The sequence below is a fragment of the Colletes latitarsis genome, chromosome 3 (assembly GCF_051014445.1).
Source record: "Colletes latitarsis isolate SP2378_abdomen chromosome 3, iyColLati1, whole genome shotgun sequence".
NCBI classification, from domain to species: Eukaryota; Metazoa; Arthropoda; class Insecta; order Hymenoptera; family Colletidae; genus Colletes; species Colletes latitarsis.
In genome coordinates, this window is record NC_135136.1 from 34,807,548 (window position 1) to 34,833,913 (window position 26,366).

General features: G+C 40.4%; 2 protein-coding genes across 4 annotated transcripts in view; both read left to right on the top strand.

Moving 5' to 3' along the window:
• Positions 1-3,961, top strand: part of Knockout (Stork-head domain-containing protein knockout) — a 235,492-nt gene extending 231,531 nt beyond the window's left edge. For all 3 annotated transcript variants that reach the window (XM_076762167.1, XM_076762165.1, XM_076762168.1), the window contains 2 exons: positions 470-943; positions 1,033-3,961. In XM_076762167.1, the coding sequence (XP_076618282.1) occupies positions 470-943; positions 1,033-2,214 (1,656 nt within the window). In that variant the 3' untranslated portion in view covers positions 2,215-3,961. The remainder of the gene's footprint in view (positions 1-469; positions 944-1,032) is intronic.
• Positions 3,962-6,388: 2,427 nt separating this feature from the next.
• The window catches only part of LOC143340244 (uncharacterized), a 47,530-nt gene continuing 27,552 nt past the window's right edge, over positions 6,389-26,366 (top strand). The window contains exon 1 of the mRNA XM_076761965.1: positions 6,389-6,791. Within this exon, the coding sequence (XP_076618080.1) occupies positions 6,702-6,791 (90 nt within the window). The 5' untranslated portion in view covers positions 6,389-6,701. The remainder of the gene's footprint in view (positions 6,792-26,366) is intronic.

The window sequence follows — 26,366 nt, forward strand, 5'->3', positions numbered from 1 at the left end:
CAGAGATAGTCAAATTAAGAAAAATACACTTTTACATAAATTACGATATCTCCGAAACGGAAAGTCGGATCGTCAAAAACCAAAAGCCATTTTAAAGAGGAAGGTTCACCGCTTCTAACGACGGCTCAATTATTAATCAAACACTAGTAGTTTCGAAACTGCACGCATCTAAAGTTTTTAGTATTTTTAATACGCGTTAATAGGCTTTCGTAAGGCGGAGAGTCAGACGTAGCGGAATTTTAAAAATTATGATTGTCTTTACACGATGATATCTTCAAAACGGAAAGTCGAATCGATAAAATTCAAAAATCATTTTAAAGGGAAAGCATTGCCGCCGCTAATGATGGTTCAATGTAGTGCTATAAGGAGTTAACTCTTTCTGTCGCAAGGAGTAGCAACGGTGACCACTATGAAAAACTTTTGGCGGTGAAACAAGTGACCACCCCTCTTAACGGAGTAACGTTTTTAGATGATGGAGGGCCTGGACCAATCGCAGGCCAGTTTCCAAGTTTGGGACGACTCAAGCTCCGTGCGATCCGCCACACTGCCGAGGCGACATCGACGCCAAGCCAGCGGCGATTCCTCTAGTTTATTGGCGAACTCGACACCCAGGAGTTCCAGACGACATCGATCACCGTGCTCGACCCTGCCCCGATCGAAGTGTTCCAGTCTGAGCAGATGCACGTCCAGAGCGTCCGTTCTGCCGCCCAGCACCAACCAGGAATCGTATCAAGGCCGGAATCAGACGCAAAATGGCAAGAACTCGGCCAACTCGTCGCCCAGCAGAAGCGGCGGTAGCTCTGGCTCCGTTCGAACGACGAACGCCAGCCCTGCGAAAACGGCCACGCTGGGACGATCCAGTATGAGACAATCGAACGCCAGGCGACCGAGTCACGATTCCACCGGCAGCGTTACGAAATCGAACGGATCGCCGCAACACAAGGTACTTACTCGAGTGTTCTGACAAATCCAATCCGACACGGATGATTCTAAACGCCGATAAAAACAAAAAACGATTCGTTGTCTTCATAGGTTTTGCAAAAGACGTCGTCCGGGCACTCGTCTCACTCCAGCGGCAAATCGATTTCCAGCAGCAAGCTGTCGTCGTCGCCGTTAAAAACGTCCACCCTGCCAGTGAAGTCGTCTCCGTTGAAGGTGGTGCAACAAGGATCACTGACGCCGTTGCAGGAGGCGCAGAACTCGATCACGCTGCAGGTGTCCACGAATTTAACGCCGGTTAGTCCGTCGCAGGAGCAACGCGCGATTCAGAACAGCGTGACGTTGGCCTCGAATGCCACCAGCACGACCACCATATCCGGGTCCCCAGGCACAAAGATCTACGTGCAGCAGAACAATTCGCCCATGAGGTCCGTGATCACCTTCGAGAACGGGACGGTGAAGACCAAAGTGGCCGACAAGGAGCCCACGGACTGCAAGGAGAAGCAAGACCGCGAGCTGATCGGCGAGAAGGTGTACAAGTCCCGAATAGACGAAGAGAAGCTGTACAAGTCGAAGCTCGACGACGAGAAGCTGAACAAGTCGAGCAAGCTAGAGCGTCCATCCTCGCTCTACAGTTCCAAAGAGTCGAAACCGAGCCAGCAGCAGTCCGAGTCTGACAAGGAGAACAAACCCAAGGTCGAGGAGGAGCTGCCCAACAAGCTGAAGCTAACGAACCGTCTGAACAACAGCCAGGCCCACCTGATCGACGGCTCGACGAACAACATAGACAAGAATACTTTGGTCAACGAGCATCCAGCCGCCACCCTGTCCAGCATGAAGAACACCAACGACGCCATGAACAATTCACGGAAGCTCAGTCTGTCGCTGTCGAAGGACGCTCTGAGTTATAGAAACCTCCTGCGTCCAGGTTCGAAGAACAACATCGCCTCGAATCCCCCGTCGCCCACCAAATCGTTCGATGGTTTTGGTGGATCATTCAACAACGTCTACATAGAGAACCTCGAGGCTACTAAGCAGCAAAGAGCTCCACAGGGTTCTGAACCTAATCTCGAAAAAACGGTCAGTAGAGGCGACCTTTACACGTATCCCAGTCTGAGCGATATGCAGGTTCAGTTCACCAGTTTGGCGGCGCAGAAAATTCTCAAGGGCTGCCCGATCAACAGCGTGGACACGTTGGTCGAAGTCAACATGGCGGCCGCTGAGAAACCGAACAACTGCGATGTCACCGTTCACACCGACTTTGGACTCGTTTAAAGTTTTTCTCGTCGACGTTTCCCGCGCGTTTCGTACAGTGAAAGGTTGAACTTTAGCACGATGAACTTATCAGTATCGCTGGGATACGCGTCGAATAGCAAGGGATGAACGCTGTCCTGCTTAAGCATATAGACAGTACTATGACAGTTACCAATTAATAAACATTCGTTTCGTTCTCACTTGTACCGTGCTATCACCTGTTGCGTCGTGCTTGGCGTCCACTCAAGAATTTTACGACAGTCGCCATTGTTTTCCAAATATTTTTATTCCACACTTTTGACATTACAAGATCTTTGAAATTGGAGAACGCGTGGTAGAAAATATATTTTAAAAACATTGAAGCGGTATCCTATAGAAGAAAAGAATTATGGGCCTGCATAATACAGATTACAATTTTTGGGCTCGATAGAAACTTTTGGAGGTAAAACTTTCAAGTGGATACCTAGCACTAGGGTCGAAATCGCTTCCGTTCGAAAAGTATCGATAATCGTTCGAGGATTCTCGAGCACACTGTGCTTCCATTTCACATCTATATGCTTACGCGGCCGAACGTTCGATAGTATTTTGTATAAATAAAGGCAGCCATTCCACAGAAAGTATTCGTTAGCTTATTTCTAGTTGTTTAGAGCACATTCAAGAATCCGGTGAAACGCATTCGAGCAGTGACCAAATTTTATTCGCATGATGCTTTGACCACGAAGTACTTGTATATGCCGCGTCTTCGTTGCATTCATCGTTCAATAGCCATTTTCGTTCAAACGCATTGCACGATTCGTTACGATATTTATACACTGCTCAGAACAATTAAGGGATAAGGTTTCTGAACAATTCGAGCGAGTAAAACAAATACCACGGACGATAGAGATGCGTAGTCTAATTTACAGGGACTCGTGAATTTGTCGTTGTAATATAGTTTATTCTTTTCGCGTTTGGACCGTGATTATAGCAACAGTGTCGCAATTTTAAAACAGTGTTCGTTCGTCTCAAATGTTGCAACTCTTTTCGCGATTGGTACCGAAATCAATTTTTATTTTACTTTTAAGTAGTCCAAATCCTTTATTCGATAGCCAGGATTCAGTTAATTTACAAGTCCCGTTTAATATAGGATAGAAAAAGACAATACAATAGAGTACAAAAAAGATGAAGTTGGAAGAAATTTTCATTTCTTGTGATCGACACTATGACACTGCGAGAGAATCATAACGCGAGAGTAGTATTTTTAATTGGTTCTTCGTCATGCTAGAAATAAAAGAAATAAAGAGCCACCCATTTAAAATCCGAGTTTGGGCGAAGAAATATTATTTGGAATAATGTTTATTTATTTTAAATAGCGTTACTTCAAACATGCTTCGATCCATTGATGATAACGTCACTCGAATCCTCCAATTATTTCGAACTGTATCACAAGTCGCGTAATTACTTTTTATCAACAATCGAGCGCGTCAGATGTCATCGTGTCTTCGCATTTACGTTTGAAATTATCGTAACCTAATCGACTATAAACGGGTACCACAGCGTCGTAACGTTTGCAGTTTTGCATCGCTTTACCGAGCTAAAGCGATTTGCTAAAGCAATACTTCGCGTACGACAGCTTTGAAAATTGCCTTACACGAGCGAGAGAGATTTGAGAGGAGAGATGAGAAATATTTTGCGCGAATCCAAATACTGCCAAACGTGGACTTAGAATAGAGAGCAGCGTAAGAGAAGGGTCGAGTCTTCGAGGACGATGTTAAAAAAAAAAGAAAAGTGGTAATTAAACACGCACCATTTTTTCTTCCTTCATTGCTCGTCCCTCCGAGCACGAACGTTTATAAATAGGCGAGATTTTGTTTCGGTCGTTATGCCAAAGTAGAAGGGAAGCGTAGTGCAGTCAACCTTATGGTAGAATTTAGATATAGTCATTGACTACGCGTACGCAAGGGATAACTACGATTTATAATTAAAACGTGCTACGACTATTATATTCGCGATGGACTTGAAAACGGACGACAACTTTTGCACAACGAAATTCCGTCGACCGATCACATTTTCCGTATAAATTTTCTACGCAAAGTACGCGCTGTACATACGTCTGACGAGATCGTGCAGAAAGATCGCGAGAAACGAACGATTCTTGCGGATGCACGAAACGCTTACGTCCGTACGTTATCATGGCGCGAAATGATACAATTAACGACTTCTTCCTTCGATACATCGTCGCGGAATCACAGCGTCCAATACGTGCAACGTAGAGGTGAATTTCCCTCTCCAGAAAAGAAGCGGTACCATTTTATAATTAGTGCAATGGTAAATCTAAGTGCCAAAACCGTTATTAGTACTTAAATCGCCTTAAAAAAAACCGTTTGCAACGCGACCACGTGGCGTCGGACGTGGCAACGACGTCGCGGTGTAAACGAGTCTTCCGTTTAACGTTCGAATTACAATATTAACCTTAAACGTAAAATACGTAATAGTAAGGCGGCAAGTAACTGGGCGCCGCTGTCGTGCCTGCTTTGTACATTTCATACATTGTATTGCCGATTAACCGATAGCAATTTCGATACAACTCTACGTCTTCTAATTTTTACGAAAATGGAAGGACACGAGCCTTTTACGCCCTTATTTCTTATCAAAACTAACTTGTAGAGTACCATTGTGTAATCTTGATCTATTATAATTATAACAACGAAAGCGTATAATAATAATAATAAAAAGAAAGGAAAAAAGATACGCGTTGTCCACCTGTTAACCTATCACTTTACTATTATCATTAATTCCGCGCTAATACAAGGGATACATCTAAATTGTGGGATCTACTTTAAAATATGCAATTGTTTGCCTCTATAAAAGATACTCGAAATAGCCATCCTGAACCCAAATACAAGTCTGCAGACATCCTATCAATTCCTAGTTTCTCAAGTGTTTTCATACAGGTAATGAGTGTTGTGTATTATGACAATAAAATTTGGAAAATAATTCACTAAAAAGTTTGATTTTTTAAATTAAATAATCATGAAACAAATCAGATAAATACGGTGGGTGCTCAAATCGTTATAATCATTTTTGAAGTTAAACGTTTTATTATCAGAATGGCTAAATAGAATTGTTACGATGAGAAATCTACAACGAAGCAATAGTACGGGAAATTTAAAGACAAATTCATGAAAATCAGAGATATTTTTTATAGCCTTGACCTCTTTGCAAGACATATATGATTCATAGTGCGAAACGCGGAACGAGTTAACTGTGTGCTGAACAATTCCATGATTTCCGGGATGTTTGGTACCTCCGTTACAGACGATCAATACGAATAACGAGGAATAATTATTCAAATAAATCATTTGAATAGCTCTTTCGAATTGGATAACTATCCAATTAAGTATTTATTCAAAGCAAATTTAAATAATGCACAACTATGGCTTGCAATGTGAAGTAGACAGAAAATATAATTTCAGGACAGAAACGTCATAACTTCTGAACGGATTGGACGATTTTAAAGTTTAAAAATGCAAATGACGCGTATTTTAATGGGGAATATGTCGAAATTCTAAAAATATTGAAAAAATTGTTTCTTGACCCCGTGAAGTGAGAAAAACCCCATAAAAGTGGACCAATTTTCAAACAATCATAACTTCTACAATAGTGAATATATTTCAATGAAATTTTAGGGTCAAGTAGAGCTCATGGGCACCTATAACAAAGTACAAAACAACTTTTTCATAGCACGTAAAAAAATTTATTAAAAATCGTTACAAAACTCATGAATATATTATTTGTTAGCAATTTATGTTGAATTAATTTATCTGATTATAGATATGAATACAGTGGATTACAATAAAAATAAGTGCAATGCCTGGTAAATCTAACGTTTCAGCTAGTATTTAAGGGGAGTATACCTTATTTCATTTTCGTTTCAAAATATTTTATTTCACATTTTTTAAATACATTTCTTTCAAAAGTCCGTCTATTCCAGTCATAGAATCATCGGTAAGGTGACTGCCTGTACCGAGAAACGGCGTGGTGTATGGTGCTGACCCCGTCCAGCCACGACGTGAAACAACGGAGGCTCATCGCCGGATTCGGAGACATGAATGCGTGGATCGCATACACATCGGATGAGAAGGGAATGGCCGCCGCTGCACGATCTATCCCCACCAAAAAGCTGAACACTTGAGCGTCCCTGGGGGCAGCTCAGGAGGAACAGTCATTATTGCGCCAGTATAACATTCGCTTCCAGTTCTCTTTCAACGAGCCATCGTGTTTTTCGAGCCACCGTACACGAGAGATCGCGAACGAACGGGACCCCGTAGTAGCTCGCGGAACGTCGGAAAGAACCGCGTGGCCGCCTCGTAAATACGCTGGCTTCGCCACTGGTGTCTACGATACGATGCGACACATCTCGGGAAATAACGAAAATGTGACGTGAGATCGGTCGCGAGACAGCCTTGGCGAGAACGCGACACGTTTCGCAGACAGCACCGTCCAGTGTGGCACGCACTCCTCCAAAAATGCCAGTGAGAAGGACCAATTTACACGCGTTCGCCAGTGCGCTTGTGTCGGTACTGTGCTGGGTCCTGGTGGCGCTTCGTGTCGGCGAGGTAAGTTTCCACAAGTACACGCGAAATTCCGCGTTTCGAGCACCGTCACGCCGCGGTTTCCTGCGTAGATGCGTCCCGTAACGATTTCACTGACACCAGTCGACGCGCGCTTCGATTCACGAACGTTCCGCTCGTTTCTCGGACCCGAGCGATTATTTACGCGTCGTTTAACTTCGAAATTAGTCGACGAATTTGTATATTTCCTTGTACGTATTCACAACGTTGCAACGCTTGCAAAGACCACGTCTGCGAAGGCTAGAAATATTAATCAGGCGTTTACGGACGTCGTTTTTTTTTTATTGCGATAGAAATTGCTACGTAGAAAATTGTTCTAAGGAAGAAATGTTTGTAGGTCGATGGTACGGATCGTTTACATTCTGAACGGTTTTTAATTTCGTCGACTCCCGGCGATGCTCCGCGATGCGAATAAGATGTTAATGCTCGATGACGTAGATCCAACGTAGCGAAGTATTAATTAGATGCCCGTGGTGTTCGACGTGCCCGCATCGCGGAGTAAGTAGATCATAGATACCACGCGTTGGTATGCAGCTTTAGCGACGTACGGTTACTCGCGTTGCCGTTTATTCGTCACCGTATCGTTCGTCACGAGTTAAGATCTGCGCTCGTAAATACGTCGCCGTGGAACAGCGGAGCCGTGGAAAATATCAAACAAAACCGCGACGAGTGTTTTCTGTCTGACAGAGATTACACAGGGCTCGCGTAGACGCGCGTTCGCCAATAATAAATCGCTGAGATCGGGCCGTGCGTCTCCAGCTGACTCATTCATCTAACGCGTAAATACGCGCTCGTCGTTTCTAAAACGGTGTCCCCCACTCCCCAGGGTTCGGCAAATTTCAGTCGTAAATTAAAGTAACACTTCTCAGTTGTTCCCTATTCTATTTGTCAAGTCACGTTCATCTTTTATTCCTGCAAAAATAATTATTTTATTAGCCTCAGCTACGGATATTTCTAATACTCGAATAAAATGCTTCAAATTCAACGCGTATAGGAATGATATCGTTTGGTAATAATGAGTTTGATTTTTATTTATGTTCGTTGCCTCACTGAGATCGTTTCCAAACCTCTGTCAATAGTTAAGAAAAGTATGCACGGTCATATTTTTTAATTAAAATCCTTAAAGTCCCTTTTTAAATTGATGTTTGAATGATGGAAACTGTGGACAAAGGCTAGTTTACGAAGGAGTCGACTGTTTTTATTCGTTGCTCCGTGAATAAAAAGTCCGGCTCTGGCGATCGCCCACCAAGCTGGAGACCCGAACGCGTGGGTCGCAAGTCGACTACGTTTTACCGTGGAAATTTCGTCAGGCACGCGTTATTACGTAAATTACGAGACGCGAGAAAGAAGATCGGCACCGAACGGTACACGAACGGTCGTGGTTTAGCGAAATTACCTTGTGGAAAAGAAGGAATTGACGTGGAATTTGCCTGATCCCTAGGTAATACGATGCTATAATCATGTCGAACTCATTTTTGCCCAGGGTCGTTTTGTACTTTGCCACCGCGTCGTGGACTACGGATGGACAGTTATTTTGCAATGATCAGAAATATTATAAACACCGTTTTTCAATCGTACCAACACCAGTCGTTGCACTTGTAACGTTACAAGCACACGTGTTTAGTATCGAACAGAATATAATAATTTTCACAATGGTATGCGAAACGTTAGTTGAATTTGAAATACGATTTTGTACGAACTTTTACTAATATCTTACAGTCTTGAAATAATAATATTTCTGCCTCGTAAGAAATAAATAGAAAACTATCAAAATGTTGGAATCCACATCTAAAAATTACTCTGCTGAATGCACATGTCGACTGCGTATCTAGAACTATTATAGAATTCCGTGTTTCTTAATTGTTATTCGCTATTCTATAATTAACAAAAGTCTATGATATATTTAACAATTTCTAATTTTAAATTACCTAGTTACTTTTGGTCTCTTTCGAAGCATCGTCAGCCACTAATTTCCTACCCAAACTAAGATATTGTTTTACTTTCGTTTTTAACCGAAACTTGACCCTCAGGAAACGCTATTTCTTTCTATTTGGTCCACTGGCGAGAACGACATTCCGCGCTACTGTTATACAGTAATATCGGAAAGGAGTTACCGTAACGGGTCGTAAACTCGCCTTTCCACATTGTTCGCGGTCCGTTAAAAGTGTTGCCTCGTTGCAATAAAAATTCAGATAAACCGCGGCCAGCCTCGCCATTCCAGCGGCGCACAGTAGTCTCAAGAAGGAAAAATTCCTACATTATGAAAGTTGCATTTCTACGTGCCGTTTACTATTTTTTGATAGCCAATGAATCGAAGCATTTCACCATGTAAATGAATGTATACGATTTTGTTTAAACATTAATCATTGTGGGAGTAGGTTTCTCTCATACCGTTTCAAATATGATTAAAATATAAAAAAAGTTTCTTTTTACTGTTTTAAATAATTTTTTTATCTTGTATCGAAGTAAATTAATTTTATAATAAAATAGCTTCTGTATACAATCGATTTAAACGCCATATGATTTCGATATCTCTCAGGTTTCTATGTATTATATATTTTCGATGTTCTGTCTAAATGTAATTAGATTAATGTGGCATTCAAACCGTCTCAACTCATTAATATTCCACCCACATGTTTAACAGGGACTTGTCACAGTTACTTATTACTGTTGGTCAGTATTCGAGGTCAGAAGTCTAACAAAGTCAAGTTCCACTTAGCGAAGAAGCACGAACGTCGTTAAGATAGTACGTATCTGTCTGTGGAAAATGTTGTAAACTTTATTAAGCAAATACGCGCGACCTGCACGCGATACACTATAGGTCAGTTGTGTTAAAATATTAGTTTGTAGTATCGATAGTAATATCGTGTAATTTTTACGAAATACTGGTCGGATATTTTTTCTCGCAACTGCACAAATTTTTAAGCCACGCTTAAGAACTTTCACCGTCGTTGCAGTTCTAAACGCTATTTGAAGGAGAGATAGTATGAAAATTTGCTGAGTTGTGTTCGTTGAGCAGCGGTCAGGATCGTTACGAGCTCACCGAACGATCAATTAGCGAATTTCATTGCCAATTCATTATTCGAAGAATAGCATTTTTATCGATGTGTTTTACATTATCTCGTTTTTCTTTTTTGTTTAACGAAACAGTACTATTCTTTCGTGCTCTTAAAATCGAGTCCACCAGAAAGAGTTCAATGTAGTGCTATCAATTATGTAAAAATAAAATATATTTAATAACAGAATATTTTGAATGCGCCATTTCACAACCATCGTCATAAATGGTAGCGAATGTGACGCAATTCATCGTGTCGTAACATTGAGTCCTGTTTTCGACGAATTACAACGCTCTCGTATGTAGCTTTCAGTTTCTGAAATGCTACGAACAAATTTTATCGTTTTATTTTATTTTATTCCTTCCTCGTGGGTCGAGTAGTAAAAATTGAAGTCGAATTCGTGGAAGATAACTTGCAAAGGTTTATTTTGACCATCGTGTATAGATCTGAGCACTGTACAGCGGCGGAATGCACGCTTTCAGCGGGAGGGCCGCGTCGTTCGTGCGGTGCTCTGTCGTCTGGGCCCAAACAGAGATGCCAGACGGAGCCCCAGGTGCACTGGGGACTCATTCCACTTTCGCACACTATGCCAGATCACGCGTACGTGAGCTCGTAGAGTTTTGGACAGTCGACAAAGGCAAACTGACACATGCCCTCTTTTTCGATTCTCCGAAGCTGCCCAAAGTAATTTCGAGCAGTCTCGTGGGAGTATACAGGTTGTTCGACTATTCCTGGGAAAACTTTTAATGGAAGATTCTAGGAGTCAAAATAAGACGAAAATCAAGAATATCAATTTGTTGATGAAGGCTTCGTTAATAAGTTACAACCGATTAAACTTCCGTCTGTACTGAATTTTTTTCTCGAAAATGCGCAGGATTTCGGGGGTATGTCTATTCATCAAAAATGATTGTAATTGGCCCCCGTAAATGAAAATAATTTTTTTAGAACGATTAGAAATTTTTTTTTTTCACCGAAAAATTTAGGCACCTACCCCCTGTCGATTTTTCTTAAAAATTCGTTTCTCATTTTTAATAATTTTGTTTGACGCCCTACAGAAAAGTTGTCTAATACTTTTTTGTAGGTACCCATAAGCTCTACTTCAGAAAAAAGTTTCATTCAAATATATTCACTACTGTAGGAGTTATGGCTGTTTGAAAATTGGACCATTTTGATGAGGTTTTTCTCATTTTTCGTGGTCAAGGATCAACTTTTCGAATATTTTTGCGATTTGTATATATTCTCCATCAAAATACGCGTAGTTTGCTTTTTTAAACATTGAAATCGGCCAATCCGTTCAGAAGTTATGACGTTTTAAAGATTCGCATGAAAATTCGGGCAGACATTTCTGGCCAGAAATTAGATTTTCGGTAAGGAATTTTTTTCTCGAAAGTGCGTAGGATTTCGGGGGTATGTGTTTTGACCAAAAGTGATTGTAATTAACACCTGCAACTAAAAATAATTTTTTTAGAACGATTTGAAATTTTTTATTTTTGCCGAAAAATTTATCCACTTATTGAATTTTTTCTCGAAGCTGGTTAGGATTTCGAGGGTATGTCTATTCACCAAAAATGATTGTAATCGACCCCTGGAAGTCAAAATGTTTTTTCCAGAATGATTTGAAACTTTTTAATTTAATCTTTTAATAACTTTTTAAGGAAGCTTCAATCAAGAAATTGATATTCTTGATTTTCGTCTTATTTTGGCCACTAGAATCTCCCATTAAAATTTTTCCCAGGGGTGACCGAACCTCCTGTATAGAGAGAGAAGGGCTCACATTTGCCTCCTCGCTCTTAAAGAACTGAAATCCGACCTCACGTCAACGGCATACGATTTGGAATCTCGACTGCCCAGGCATTTTTACTTTTCGATCTATGTAGGCGCACATCAGCAAAATACCATAATGAAAATAAGATTTTGTGAAATTTTTTTTACGGAAATACATGTTTTAAGACCCCCTGATCATATTTTAATATATCTGGCATAATGTGAGAAAGTGGAATGAAGTGTCCCCGGTGCACCCGCGGCTCCGTCTGGCATCTCTGGGCCCAAACGTATTGAGCGACGAAAAGCGGCTGGGCCCTTGGGTCCGCCTATTACCGCCAGGAATGCAGAGAGCCACAAAGGCGTGCACGCATATGTACGATCCCTGGAGCCCCGTACGTGCGGCGAATGCGTGAATTGCACAACCACACGCTGACTCACGGATTTCGTTGGAATAGTAACTAATTATACGAGTCGCCGCGTTATCTCCGTTTTATTCCAACGCGTGAAACCGAGGATTTGTCCTACTGCGACCGCTCGAGTACACTGGGCGTCCCATTGAATGCGAACGAAACCACATAGACACTTTTAACGTTCAGACATAATTAAAGAACGATAATACGGTTGAAGTCCATTTATTCGGATGTTAATAGAAACTCTAAAACATGTTCGTGACGACATTAGTTCTGATAAATGAAATTCTATTCTCATACATGTTCGAAATCGGGCGAAATAAATCGTCAACCGACCGTAGCTTTACGTAGTGTAAATAAGAGAGATATTAAGAGAGTCTTCAAGCGTGGTGCAAAATGTGGGCCAACGTTGCTCGCGAATTTGATCGAAACGATGATGGAATAGGTAAATAGCAAAGTCGAGAACGCGAAGGCGTGGATAGGTGTGTATGATTCGAAGAAACGTACGGGGAATATGTAAATACCTCGACTACACGTGTTGAGTGAATAAGTAAGCAAATCAATCGGTGCATCCGTACGAGCGAACCTAGGAACGAATATAGAGAAATACATTACAATTCTTTTTATTTTAAACACTAATATCAAACGACTTCTGAAAATTTCGAAGTATTCAATATATGGGGGTGCATGGAAATGTTTGTTTATGTCCTAGTTATAACGAACTTCTATTTTAATGAACACGAATATAAACATTCTACTTAGAAGCATCTATTTGGGTCGCGTAAACTTAACGAAGATCAATACAGAGAAGTTACTTAGAAGATACTGGTTAGATCTCATTGAAACGTAACTCGGGCCTAACGAACATCGACATGGAGACGTTAAAGCTTATCAGACGTGACTTAAAGTTAAGGAGCATAACTGTAGATGCGTTTCTTAGGAGCTTCTGTATGGATATTGCCTCAGCGAGGACCAATATGGAAATGTCACTTAGCAGTTTCTATTTAGATATCAATTAGACATAACGTAAACCTAACGAAGACCAATATAGAGACGTCAGTCGAACGATTCTATTTAGATCCCCATCTGACATAAATCAGACCTAATGATCACCAAGGTAGAGACGTTTCTTAGAAGCTTCTATTTAGATTTCAATCAGACATTACTTAAACCTAACGAAGACAAATGTTGAGACATTACTTAGAGACGTCTACAATACTTAGATCTCACTCGGTGACTCGTTCTAAGATCTCTATATTGATATTCGTATCGTTTGACTCTGTATAGGTATCACTTGGGTCTTGTGTCTGAGCGAGATCTGATGATCAAAAAAATTTAATCTCTGTTCGGTAGCTGTCGGATAAGAACGATTATTAAAATTCACGGTGAGCCCTGATAGTTTGAAGCTGCTAAGTTCGAGTAATTTTATCGTTTCGAACGGTACGGGGACACCCGGTATGCATGGAACGAACGCGTACCACTTACGCGTGGTCAACTAAACAATGATATGTACACAAGCTCGCTGGTCGCATTGGTGTACCACTCCCCGCGGACCGAACTTTTACTTAATTAAAAAATCTATTTAGCAGGAAGCTGGCCTTGCCTCATACGAGGCTATCTGCTACGTAAATCATAGATACACCGATTCGTTCGTATTCCGGTGTATAAATAGACTCCCGTGTCCTCTGGTCGGCGAATAATTTTTCCGTACGCACAATTACGCGCCTCGGCGCTGCAAAAGCGTCTTACATATATGGTACAGTTATCGAAACCGTCGATATGCTCTGAAAAGCTTCGGTTTACATTTGAAAGCAACTTGCGCAAGTTTGCGGAGAATTTTAATGGCGTGCACCGTGCGTCGTGGCGAGGCTCACGGGCGAATTAATTGCAAATACTTGTAGAGACTTGTCGAGAATTTTAAGTGTCCTCCTCCGCCCGATACCTGTAATTCAGGGCATTACGGTGATCTCTAATAGCGGGTTGTCTTATTAAGTGCACGGCCTCGCGACGATCAATTTAGCCAACGTAACTTTATTAATATTTATGAGACTCGTGCGCGCGTGTCACCGTCGCGAAACTCGAGGCGACACGCGAAAACGATGGATTTCGGAATTGTTTAAACCTGGTTTCGTTACACACGAGAATACGTTTCCTTATGGACGATCGTAAAACCCAGCGAATGAGACCCAACAGCTATTTTACATACAGTTATTTAGTCAGAGCTTTGTCGACTGTGACGATTATTAGTTGGAATTAGAATCCAGGAATTTAATTCTGCAATTAATTGCTGAATAATTTGGATGAACGTTAGGTAATATTGGGTAATTTCAGCAACGAAGATGATGTTCAGGCATCTAACGAATATTTATAATGAGGAAAAAGTGCTTTTGGTTAAATATGGAAAAGAAACGTATATTCGCGTATGCATAAATAAATGAAATGAATGCGAGGAAACGTTGAATGTAAAGATTAGTAACAGACGATGAGAAAAATATAGAGAAGTGTGGAAATATCTAGTTTGTATTGGGTACGAACTCTGGAGATTTAGAGAGATTTAATCCTATTTTATTCTTTGTGCACCATTGATTCTATCTCGTAAAATTGAATTGCAATTTACGGGAATCGTCGAGATTTAATATCCTCGTATATAGAGAGAAGAAAGATACTATGGACAAAAACATCAATTTTCGAACATTATGACGAATTTACAAAAAGATTATTGAACTGCTTCTTTGCTTAAAAAGGTAGATAGAGAATGTTGTAATAAGAAATTTCGGATTAGGAGTAACTGTATTATCGCCAAGTAATAAATAAAAATGCAAATCACTTGCATGTCTATTCGCAGGGGAAACAATACGATTAATTAGATCACGAGATCTATTTAAGTATTCATATATACTTTTTACGCTATGTCCAATTAAAATTTTTCTATGTTTCTATTTAGTTGTTTACAGAATTGGGTTTCATATCGTTAATTGTGGATGTATGTAAATAATAATGTACATTTCCGTAGTGATTGAAGTAATCGTTGCTATCGTGCAGGGTGTGGAGAATTTAATGTAACCAATTATAGACCTTATCAAAGATCTGGAAAGAATGAGAAGTTTAACAAGAGGTTAATAGTGGTTATTCAATTTCAATAAAATTAATATAAAATTAGTCAAATATAGCTACAAATTTACAAAAATATATGCTTTATCTGTTCATGCATTATGCAAGATAATGTGGGAAACGTGGTATATTTAAAAAAAAATAATAAGCGCCTAATCCTTCGAGTGCTATGGATGCACATATGTGTTTATTATTTTCTTCGATCTCATACTTGTTGCAACAGAATTATTAGTATTTTAAAAATAAATTTTATTACTGAAGTTAAGGTACGTTTTGACGTATCAAATGACATATGTATGTTTATATTTATAATTTAGTTTCAACAAAGTTCACACTAACTTACAATATTTCGTCTTTAACGAGTACTTTGGCAAAGAGTATTCAGCACTCAAAGGGTTAATAGTTAAACGATTAGTATAACAATTAAACCGATTATTCGACCACTAATTGCAAGACAAGTGGCATTTTTCAGAGTTGTACAACTTTAAATTTAAACACAAAGTAATGTAGAAATACTGTAATCGAAAACAGAAAATTGTATAACGATTGAGTGATCAATGTGACAATTTACGTAAATACGATACCTGTATTGGAATGAAAGCTTACGTTGAAAGATACGTAAATGAAAAATTAAATTCTATGACGAAAGAAGACCCTCCGTGCGAGTCGTACTGGGTCAGACGTTACAGTCAGCCTTCGTACGGCGAATTTACTCGACTGTGTCCACATTCTACTTACTCGTAATACTACATTCCCCTTAATCCGGAACTGTGCTTTCTTTCACTCAGAAATAGTAACAAGATCGCGATATAGTGACAGCGTAGGCTGCACGTTAACTCTGCAAACCTAAGTTCGATACACACTGGAACAAATTCTCTTTTAACTTTCAACAAGTAGATTATCATCGACATATTTGATTAAAATTGAGATTGATCCCTCGTGAGTCTAGATAATATTTTAGAAAGAAATATTATTTAAGGGATAAACTGTATTTATGCAAAGAGAATTCGACAAGTCTGTTCGATAAAAGGAAGTCAGAAAGAAGATAGTTCTATTTAAATTATCGAACGAAGTAATAGTTTTCGAGCGCAAAACAGTTAATGTGATCGGAAGAAAAGAGTATCCAGGTGTTCTAAACGCGGTGCAAGAACCGTATAGGAACTTCTGAGCTTCCTACGATGGAGTGCACGTTTAGAGATAATAGGAGATAAATTGTTTACGAAGCATCGAACCTCGATTCTTAATAGATCCTCCTAAAGTAATAAGATATCATTAGGGCGTTTAATGGCACAAAACGCCTTGAAATCGTCAGGATACGCTATAAAACCGACTATGTTGAAATATAAATCCGTCGTTTATCGGATAAAGGCACCTGATCAAACAGTGCCTCGCGTGAGAACGCACGATTAAAGAAAGAATATGATCTGGTTGTTTAAGTATACAGTTATGTTAAGGGAAATATGTTTCCCCGTCATAGTTGCACGCATGTATACGCGTATTCGACGTGCCATTCGGTGTCCTCGAGCTCGCCAGTCTCGCGTAGAAAATCTCATGCTTCTCGTATATCTCGTTTCTCAACTAAACGGCGGAATTCACATTTTCCGGCGAGCATTCCAGCGAACGCTGAAATCCACGGTACCGAGAGTCGCGCCTCCGCGAAGAAATCGACGGAATTTAAATCGTGACGCGTCCCTCTTGTATGCTCATTTATTCCACCTCTTTGTAATCCTCTTAGATCGAATATTTTTCAAGGACGATCCACCGGGGGCAGCCACGAACAGGTTACGGAGCCCATCGGACATTGATCGAACGACGCCGCGAAAAAGCACCGCTTCTGCGCTTTAATGAAACTATTTCCAACGCAATCAATTTCGCGAATCTCGACCAGCGCGATGTTTATATTCAGCCACCATCGATTACGGGCCCCGGTACGGCACTCCGACCGAGAGGGCCGCCGATATTTATTCCCGCGGACCAACGAAAGCGTAATGCGACGCGCAATTAATTCCTACACAGAATCTCACTTACGCCCCGTCGGTCGCCAACAGTTTTGCAAGCGTTTTCCTCCAGAAATTCGCCGATAGAGCCAGTGTCCTTCGAGTTGCGACTCACAGGCACCGAGCTCTCTCGACTCGAAGGAGAGGGTGGAGAAATTGCTCGTAGTTACGCATCTTGGCGATATTTGAGAAACTAAATTTTTTTTTTATTATTATAAATCATTATTGGAGCTTATGAAAGTGTTCAAGTGCGTACGAGTATCAAGGTAGTATCTGTAAAGTTTAAAATCAGAGGAATTCTGTTATTTACAAAAGTGCATAGTCAAATACATTTATCAAAAAGAACGTAAAACGAATATTACGTATATTTCTTTACGATTTTCTAACTTTAAACCACCCCTCCTCTCTATCCACCGCTCGAACTTTTCCCTGTACAAATATTTTACATCTCCTCCCAGATTGCTAAGCACTCACTTTCTAGAATCACTCTGCACAAACAATTCCCTCGATATCTATTCCTGACCCGTAAAACTTCGAATTATCAAGAGCCCTTGGCCCAGGCTGACGAACCTGCGAGTCCATCGAGTTCTCCGTGTAAAGCGTACGCGCTGAAAAAAGGTCAGCGCCGTTGCATACTTTTCCTCTCGTTGGCGTGTCCATTTCGGGCGAAACGACCACAGAGCAGATAGTTCTGCCTACGCTGCACGGCGACGGCCTACGTTCGGCCGCGATAATATGTCTTTTCTTCGAGATTGCGAAACGGCTACGGCCACGGTGAATATCGGCGATCCACCCAACGCACGAGCATAAGCAATCGCGGCCGGTATATGTCATACGTTGCATTTGCATCGCGAGAATCAACGACACGGAAGCATAACGCGCATTGTCCGATTTCGCCCCCCTGTCCGCTGGGAACGTGTTCCGCAGCGGCGTATAAAATCCTCGGTTTATCGTGATAAGAACAAGATACTTTTACGCCCGGGCTGTTTCGCGACGGGGATATTTCCTGGTTTATGTACGCGACGCGTTCCATCGGACGGTGCTTTATCGAATTAGGATGAGTCGACGTTCGTTTGAATCCGTCGAACGATCGCGGCTGGATTTGTTTATTTCATATCCTCGCGTACCGACGAGTAATGAATTAGGGGGATTTAACCCTTCGCGATCCCCCGCGTCTTGGACGTTTCGTTCCAACCTGTTCTACGTCGAGGAATTCATGACAATACGCAAAGGGACTTACGAAAATATTATACTCCTCGTAGTACTGAGAATCCATGCACAGAAATCTTTTATTGTATTTTTATTCAATTTGCGAATGAAATCCACGCTGGAAAGAAAACTTTGCATGGCGTATCGTGGTCGAGAAGATTATGAACGGAAGAAATGCCGGTTGGTCATAATGGATTTAGTCACACCTTCTAAGCACGCACATTTCCAGGTGTTTATTATTACTGTGTGTGCTTCTTATGGTGTACCTCGGAGATCTTGGGTCCGTTTTTCTGCACCCTCGTTGTTTAGCTTATTAATGATTTGCTCAGTGTTCTTCAATTTTCTGAGTACTATTTGCAAGATCTCGACGATTATTTTCAACTTTAATTGGGCCTCTGGAATGTAGAGCACCGAGCTCATGTGGTCGACTAGAAGCATTTTTCCAATTGTTTTTTTCACTACAAAGCTTGAGGATTGGCCTTATACTCGATATATTCAAATTATTGTTGCAGAAGTCAGTAAAACTCTTGGCTTATCAATACATATTGTATTCGATTGCTTATTTGTGAGGTCACGAATATGTACCAGTTCAACTTAATCAAACATAAACAGATGAACACAATATAAATTCCTCCGTTTTATTACATTTAAAGCAGAGCATATGTATATCACATCGAAGCAAAAAATATGCGAGGCAAAAATAAATTTATTTAAAAGCCTCGTATAATAATTTATAATAACACTGTGGAAGAGTAAAATTTTGTCGAACGTTCTTAAAATATGACCAGTAATTCCATCGTTTGTACCTAGTATTTTATAACTACTTGATACTTCTGTATTTTCTCGACTATATTATTCCATACATCACTACACAATTTTGCAAGGCAGATCACCTTGGTGGAGCGAAATTTTAACTTTTGTACTTTGTTCCTGCAGACGTTGCTCGTCGATTAACATTTTCTATACGTTCTCCCATCAAGGAAAACGAGTCCGATTACATTATCCTTGCCCATATATTCGCGTAGAATTATTGTCAGTGACTTGATAGAAGAATATCACATGGATTTTTTTGTCGTAATGATGAGCATTATAAAAATTGAATTTTCCATATCTGAAGACTACGATTCGCTTATGAGGAAAGATACAAAATTTCTTTCTGAAAATTAGAACTAGCAAAACATGATTGCAGCATCCAATTCTTTTCTGACGTAATGTTCAAAATAATTATAACCACCAATCATACATATTAACTTAATATAGAATTTTGAACAATGCAATAGAACAGGTGATTCTTAAATTATTTTACATTCTATTATATAAGAATAATCGTATTATATTTTATTAAATCAAAGTTTTTAAATCTCTGATGGACTCAAAAACAACATTCACTCAAATTTGTCCAGCTGTAAGTCGAAAAACCGGATCGGACGAATAATTTATGTCCCCTTTATCCTTGACTAGGTGACATTTGGACTAAAATACACTTCCATGGTGCAGGATGATTAATTCTACATTTACAGACGTTAATTCAACGTAAATTCACAAAAGTTATAGACAACAAATAATATGTATAAATTCTGTAATTCCAAGTATGGAATTTCGATGGTCGAATTTATGGGTGCCGTGGTGAATCGAGGATTAATAGTTCTACGAATAAACTGACGATGCTGGATGGGTTTAAAAATTTTTTCTCGATTCGCATTGTTAAATTCTCGAATGATCTGACTGCTGGGAATCACGCATCGCTTCAGCGTTACGTGCTGGCTGTGTATCAGAGCGAACGGAAACGGCGCTAATGATGACGCGCTCCAACAGCGTGTATACTATGCATCGTACTACGTACAATACGCGATTTCACCGCCATTCCCGCTTTCATTATTTCCCGGGTTATCAAGATGTTACTAAACGTCAATGAAAGTGAATATATTTGAACAATATTACCGTGGACTCGCGCGAGCAATGTATCGCAGCCACGTGATGCGCGTAACGAAACGATCATTTCGCGTATCATCATCGCGAAAACTGCGGTCGCGGCTGCACAACGCTTTCTAATTCGGGAGATCAACGTATAGATCCCTCGTGATAACGTAATACTACGTCCGTTTGTTTGTAAAGAAATGAGGTTTTCCGATTTATCGCCATCACTTTTCCCAAAACAATGCTGCGATTCTTTCATGAACCGTTTTATAAACTAGGTAGTTGAATTCTTCCAAAATAATTCTTTGAGAATTAATTTCATAAATACGAATGCAAATCAAATAATTGTTTTTTAAAAGTGTTCAATTAAAAAAATAAACTGAAGTAATGTATACTGTTTATACTATGCTAAATAATAGAGATGAGATAAGATGGTAATTTTGTATCTTTGAATTCTTCGAAAATAATTCTTTGAGAATTAATTTCATAAATGCGAATGCAAATCAAATGATTATTTCTTAAAAGTGTTCAATTAAAAAAATAAACTGAAGTAATGTATACTGTTTATACTATGCTAAATAATAGAGATGAGATAATATAGCAATTTTGTGCCTTCGAACGTCGTTAATAAGTAATTAAATTCCGATCCAATTAATCGCGCATGCTCGCACGAGCACGAAAAAGAGAAAAAATGATTCCACTTGACTAATGCGTATAGTAGTTGCGTATAGACTTCGTTACGCATATATGGAAATATAACCGTGTACGACAATAAAATATATCGTGACCACGTGCGCCCGGCAAGAGCAAAAGTGTAGCTGGAAATGCTTTTATATAACCCCAACAACTGTTGTAAAATTGCACTTAGCATTTGCAATTGGTGTTTAGTTCCAGGTTCGCAGATGTTCGCTTCTGCAAGTCTAATCTAGCGGACTCCACTTCGGACGCGATTAAATGCTAAATCGTTTCCTATACTTGGAACTTTATTATTATTACACGCACAGCCTTCTTACATTATTCATCGAAGCAATAGTTCAAACAGACCAAGATTTCATCATGATTCATTAGGTACTGTTCACGTTTACAATCCGCTCGTTTCTGTTAATTTTCAATTTATCATCGTCGTTGAAAATTTCTCGTTATTCGAAACTAATTGAACGTTAATGAATTGAATTTCATTAAATTTCCCCCGGCGAAAAGTCACGTTCACCTCGCGTTTTCTGGATCGGAATTAATTGTTTCAACGAAGAAATATTCTTTACCTGAATTTGTTAGCGCGGAAGGATCGTGGAATACATTTATAAGCGACGAATTATTGGAAAGCAATTAAAAAGTATAAGCACTATACGAGTACTATTGGAAATAAACAATGTATGTTGAGATCTTGATATTGATATTTAACGTGGAACCTAACAATAATGTAAAAGATTCATGCATGCACGTAGTCTATTTAATTTGCTAAATGAAAAAAGAAATTGAATTCCCTGTCAAAAAGAACGATCTCTTGAAAGAACGAACGAAAGAAAATGAAAGGATAAAATTTCAGTTTTTCTGAACCGTGACACCGTGTGTCCTCAACATTTCGAGTCATCGCGTTGCCGTTGGAAAACGTTTCTTCGTTCCTGAAGCGAACAACGCATTCGACGAAGCTCTTCCTCTTCGAATCTCTTGCTCCGCGGTTTTACCAGCGCCTCGACTTCCAGATAGGATTCACGGACGCTTACATCTTTACGACAATGCCATTTCGTACGAATCGAGGTGTGTGCTGCGAGCAAACCGACGTTCACGTACACAGGGAACACAAAGGGGAATCCAGGTACTGCACACGAAGCGTGAAGAACGTACCTCTTCGCCGATTTCGTCCCGACGTCGCCTTTGGGAGAACCGCGGATATAAATCACGATCTCCACTGACGCGGCTGATTTGCCGACTGCCGTGGGCAAACCTATATGAGTTCTGCCATGGATCGACGCATCTCGAGTGTTTAAACTTTCTGCGGCCCTCGGAATCCTCTGCCATCGTTTTTTTAAAACAATTATAGTTTACCTCTGACGAGGGGAACGCACAGGCGTGGACGTCGCTTTTCGAATTGGATGGAACTTGCAGTACCCGGGGTTCGACAAACCCTAGTTTTATCAAAACAGTTCTTCATTTACAAGAAATTTCAGCTTTGAAAATCCTTTAGATCGATTGGAGTATGATATAATTTATTCAACAGACTTTCTTGGCAGATCCAAAAGGCTGAAACTCTGGACTCCCATCTTTCGAAGTTGTATTTTTCCCTGCTCTAGGGGGGCACAAACGTTCCTTGTTAGAGACCATAGTGGTCATTTAGCTGGACGTCGTATCAATCTTCTACGAAAGGTATTGTTCAACCGTCAGGGAGCACAGTGGAGTACCGTTATGGAAAGAGGTAATACTTTTAAAAGCAACAGTGGAACAATCGATAATTCACAACGACCTCCGACGACGACTATGTTTGTCACGAGGTACAAATGGAAACAGTAACCCTTCGAAATTTACGCCTCGAAGTCACCGCTGTAACGAGGGAATGTCACGTAGCCACGTGCACCGTGGAAAAAATTTATTTTACGACGTTTTCTACAAAAGTTCACCGGCTTCGAAACTTCCTATCCGTTTTCTCGGAACGCCTTCAACATTCTTGCATACTTCGATTTCTCGCATTTCTGTCGTCCGGGAATCGCGTTCATTCCGCGCTAAATATTAAATCGTTTCCCGCGAAGCGATTCAAAACTTTTGCGTGAAGTCACGTTCCTCTTTCAACGCCGCTCCTGCCGGGGCAATTATTTCCTTCGTGGTCAACTTTTTCAACGGTTAATCGCCACTTTATGTGTCGACCACTTTGCTCCTACATGGGGATACTTATCGATCATTAAACTATTGTAACTTCGTAAAAAAGAGTAGCAGAATAATCTTCTTGGGGATCATTTCGAACCCTCTACTTTCACACTCCTAAATTTAATTCGAATAAACATTTATTTACTCTAAGAAAGCGTCAAAAAAATTTCGTATTTTAACTTCCAAATTTCTTATTTAACTGAAGCTTTAGAGATTCAAGTTTGCAATTTATTATGGAGTGATTTAGAAGTCGAGTACGCGATTCGATCAAATAAATAAATTCCTTATCTTTAAGAGTATTGAAACTTACTTTAAAGAGGGGTTGTAAGGTCGTGGTACGCAGGTTTCTAGGCCGTCGTTCGCCAAATTAATATTGAGCGACTAGTTAATTGTGCCGGGAGCTGTTTTCTGCGATACGATTGTTATGTCCTTTACGTTATAATGATCGAACATGGTTCATCGATTGGCCATCGACTTGGGGGAGGAGGATCGACTTTCCTGGTCACTCTGGACAAGGGTGATCGAGGTCTTTTCTCCAAGTCGAAGGCCCCGTTAATTTCGCCGAGGAAAAAACGAGACTCCGGATTAAGATGCGTAGCTGCACGTGCGTTGCAACCGTTTTATGGCTGTATTGTTCTACGAGTTGGCGATGGTCGTTGTAGAGGACTGTGCCACCCGCGGAACAATACAGCCCTTCGTTGGTCAACTCGGGCCTAGCGCTTTCGGATCGCTAAAGTGCTTGAACGATTTACGACGAAATTTGCCAGATGCGGAATATTCGAAGATTTTTTCGACAAAGTCACGTTTCCGCATCCTGTAATATAAATGAGCGGGAAAACCGGTGCCGACCGAACGGTACAAGCCCACGAGCCTCCCCCGTAGTCTGTACCTAGCCTTCAACTTCGATTCCCGTTTTTCGTTTGTTCTGGCTTCGCGAGTATTCCAGTAATCGTTGGCTGAGTACCGTGAAATACAACTCCGTGCCAGCAGCGTGCCTAAGGAATCGTCGCGGTGCCGGAACAAATAAATGCCGTGCGTCGCTACTTGGGCCGTAATGATGCCGTTTTAGAGGAGATAAACGGCACAGTTAAGAAAATGGCATCGGCGGGGATTTGGTTGCGTCGTCGTACATACTCATTATCTATCTGATGCGAACGTTCGAACGAAATTATTGAAATGCCTCTTCGTGGTTCGTTCCGCCGCGTACGGCCGGGTGCCATTATTGTACCCCGCGATACAATATTATTCGAAAAACAGAAACTCGTACGAATTAGGAACGCTACCGGTCGTTATCGGTAAACTTCGATTCGTAATGTCGTTAAGATACACGTGGAAATAAAATATAACGGTAGATAAACGTTTAACGACGCTATATTAATTTTCGTTCAAAGCTTAACGCCGCGAGCGTATTAAGACATTAACATATTGCGATTGCGATCGTGTTCTAGCAGAGGATCTCTCTGGTCCGGTTCTGAAAATGAGTATTCCCTATGGTGACATCGGTTGCAGGTGTACGCGATAATATATCGTGCCAGACGACCGTGCTCATTGCTTTTCAATGTACGTATATAGTAAAATCTTCATTATCCGTGAAGGATCGAAAAAGATTCCATCGGACGCAAGTAAAAATAAATCGAGAAAAACATAAATATGAAAACGTAAATTTGTAACTCGATAAACTTAATCTTCAACGAGCGCGAAACGTGTACATTTTATTACTAGTAGATTTCTGTAGAGCGTAATAAAATTTTATCTGTTTTATATTTCTCGTCGTTCGTCTACAATGCTATAAATAAATTACGGTCTCGCGTATCGTTGACTCATCTTTCATCGTTCGCGGTGCACCTTTTACGAATCGTTGCTGGAATTTTATTTCGTTGCTAATGAACGAGGGGAGAGGCAAATTACGTTTCGATCGGTCTGCCAACCCTCTTCAGAAGTTTTAATTCAACATTATAAGGGATAATGAAGAACGACTCATCAGCGGTCTGTCAGTCCATACGTCATTGTTTTATTTATTTCCACGCACGGATACGAATTCAATTCAAGCGTTCATAATCTCGTAGACACGTTCATTTTAAATTTCCAAAAACTAATTTTTAAAAGATGAAATAAAATATAGAGTGTGATTCGTTTTTAATAATTTGTATCGCGAGTATTCGCGATGTTTGGCCAGCGATATGAGCCACGAGTCCCACTTGATATTACAAGGCAACGAGTCGATGTAGTTTCTGCGTAAACTGGTTTGGCATCGTTTTTCATTTAACAGATGCCCCGCGATATTTGCACAAAGAAATTGTTCAAACGAGAAATATTGTTCCATTAAATACTTTTAAATTGAATTAAGCCGCGGTTGTTATCGGCGTTCCTTTGCTTTCGACGAATTGCTTGGCTATGATTCCCACCAGGTGCATGGCATGTCAGGGCAGAAGTTAATTGGACCACACGGCGAAAAAAGTTGGGAAACACTGGTGTAAGTCAAGGCTCGCCGCCGAGACCGCAAAGAGGAGGAGGATCTCGCCGACGAGGACCACTGACCTCAGTCAGCAATAAAACCGAATGCAATTTCGCTTTTTTGCTTTTTAATTTCGCACTTTCACTTTTCGCCATACTTTTCCGTCTGGCTGCTGCCGACGTTTCGTTTCAAACGCTCTCTGTCACGCGCGCGCTTGGCTTTCGATCCTTTTCCACCCACGCGAGCCTTTATCTACCCTTACATCAATCAGAACAATCATTCCATCGATCAAAAAAATCTGTAATCTGAATTTAAATCGCTTCAAAACTTCAGTATTTTGATTTTTATATAAAAATTCGTTTCTGAAGTTCGCGTGCTTTGGAACACCCTGTACACCGTGCCTTTCTGCCACTGTCCATGATGTTCATAAAATGTCTGTCAAATGTAATGGTGCAGGAATTGCAGACGGTCTTCCTTCCTTACTCGTGCTTGGCAAATCAGAAACATGATATCCTCGTATTAGCATATCTATAAATCACGGGTAATTGAAATTCTAAATAATTTTTTGTCTTTTCGTTTTCGGTTGGCAGATCCCGTTCTTCGAGAATTATCACACCTTAAAAATGTATATTTACTACTCGTTTTACGTTATATTCTAGAATCGTTTCCATGTGGACACATGTATAAATAAACACATCATGTGTTTAAGTAATTATATTAATAAATAAATTATAAAACAGTTTCAAATCGTAATTGAAATCTAAGTCTGTCCATCACTCGCT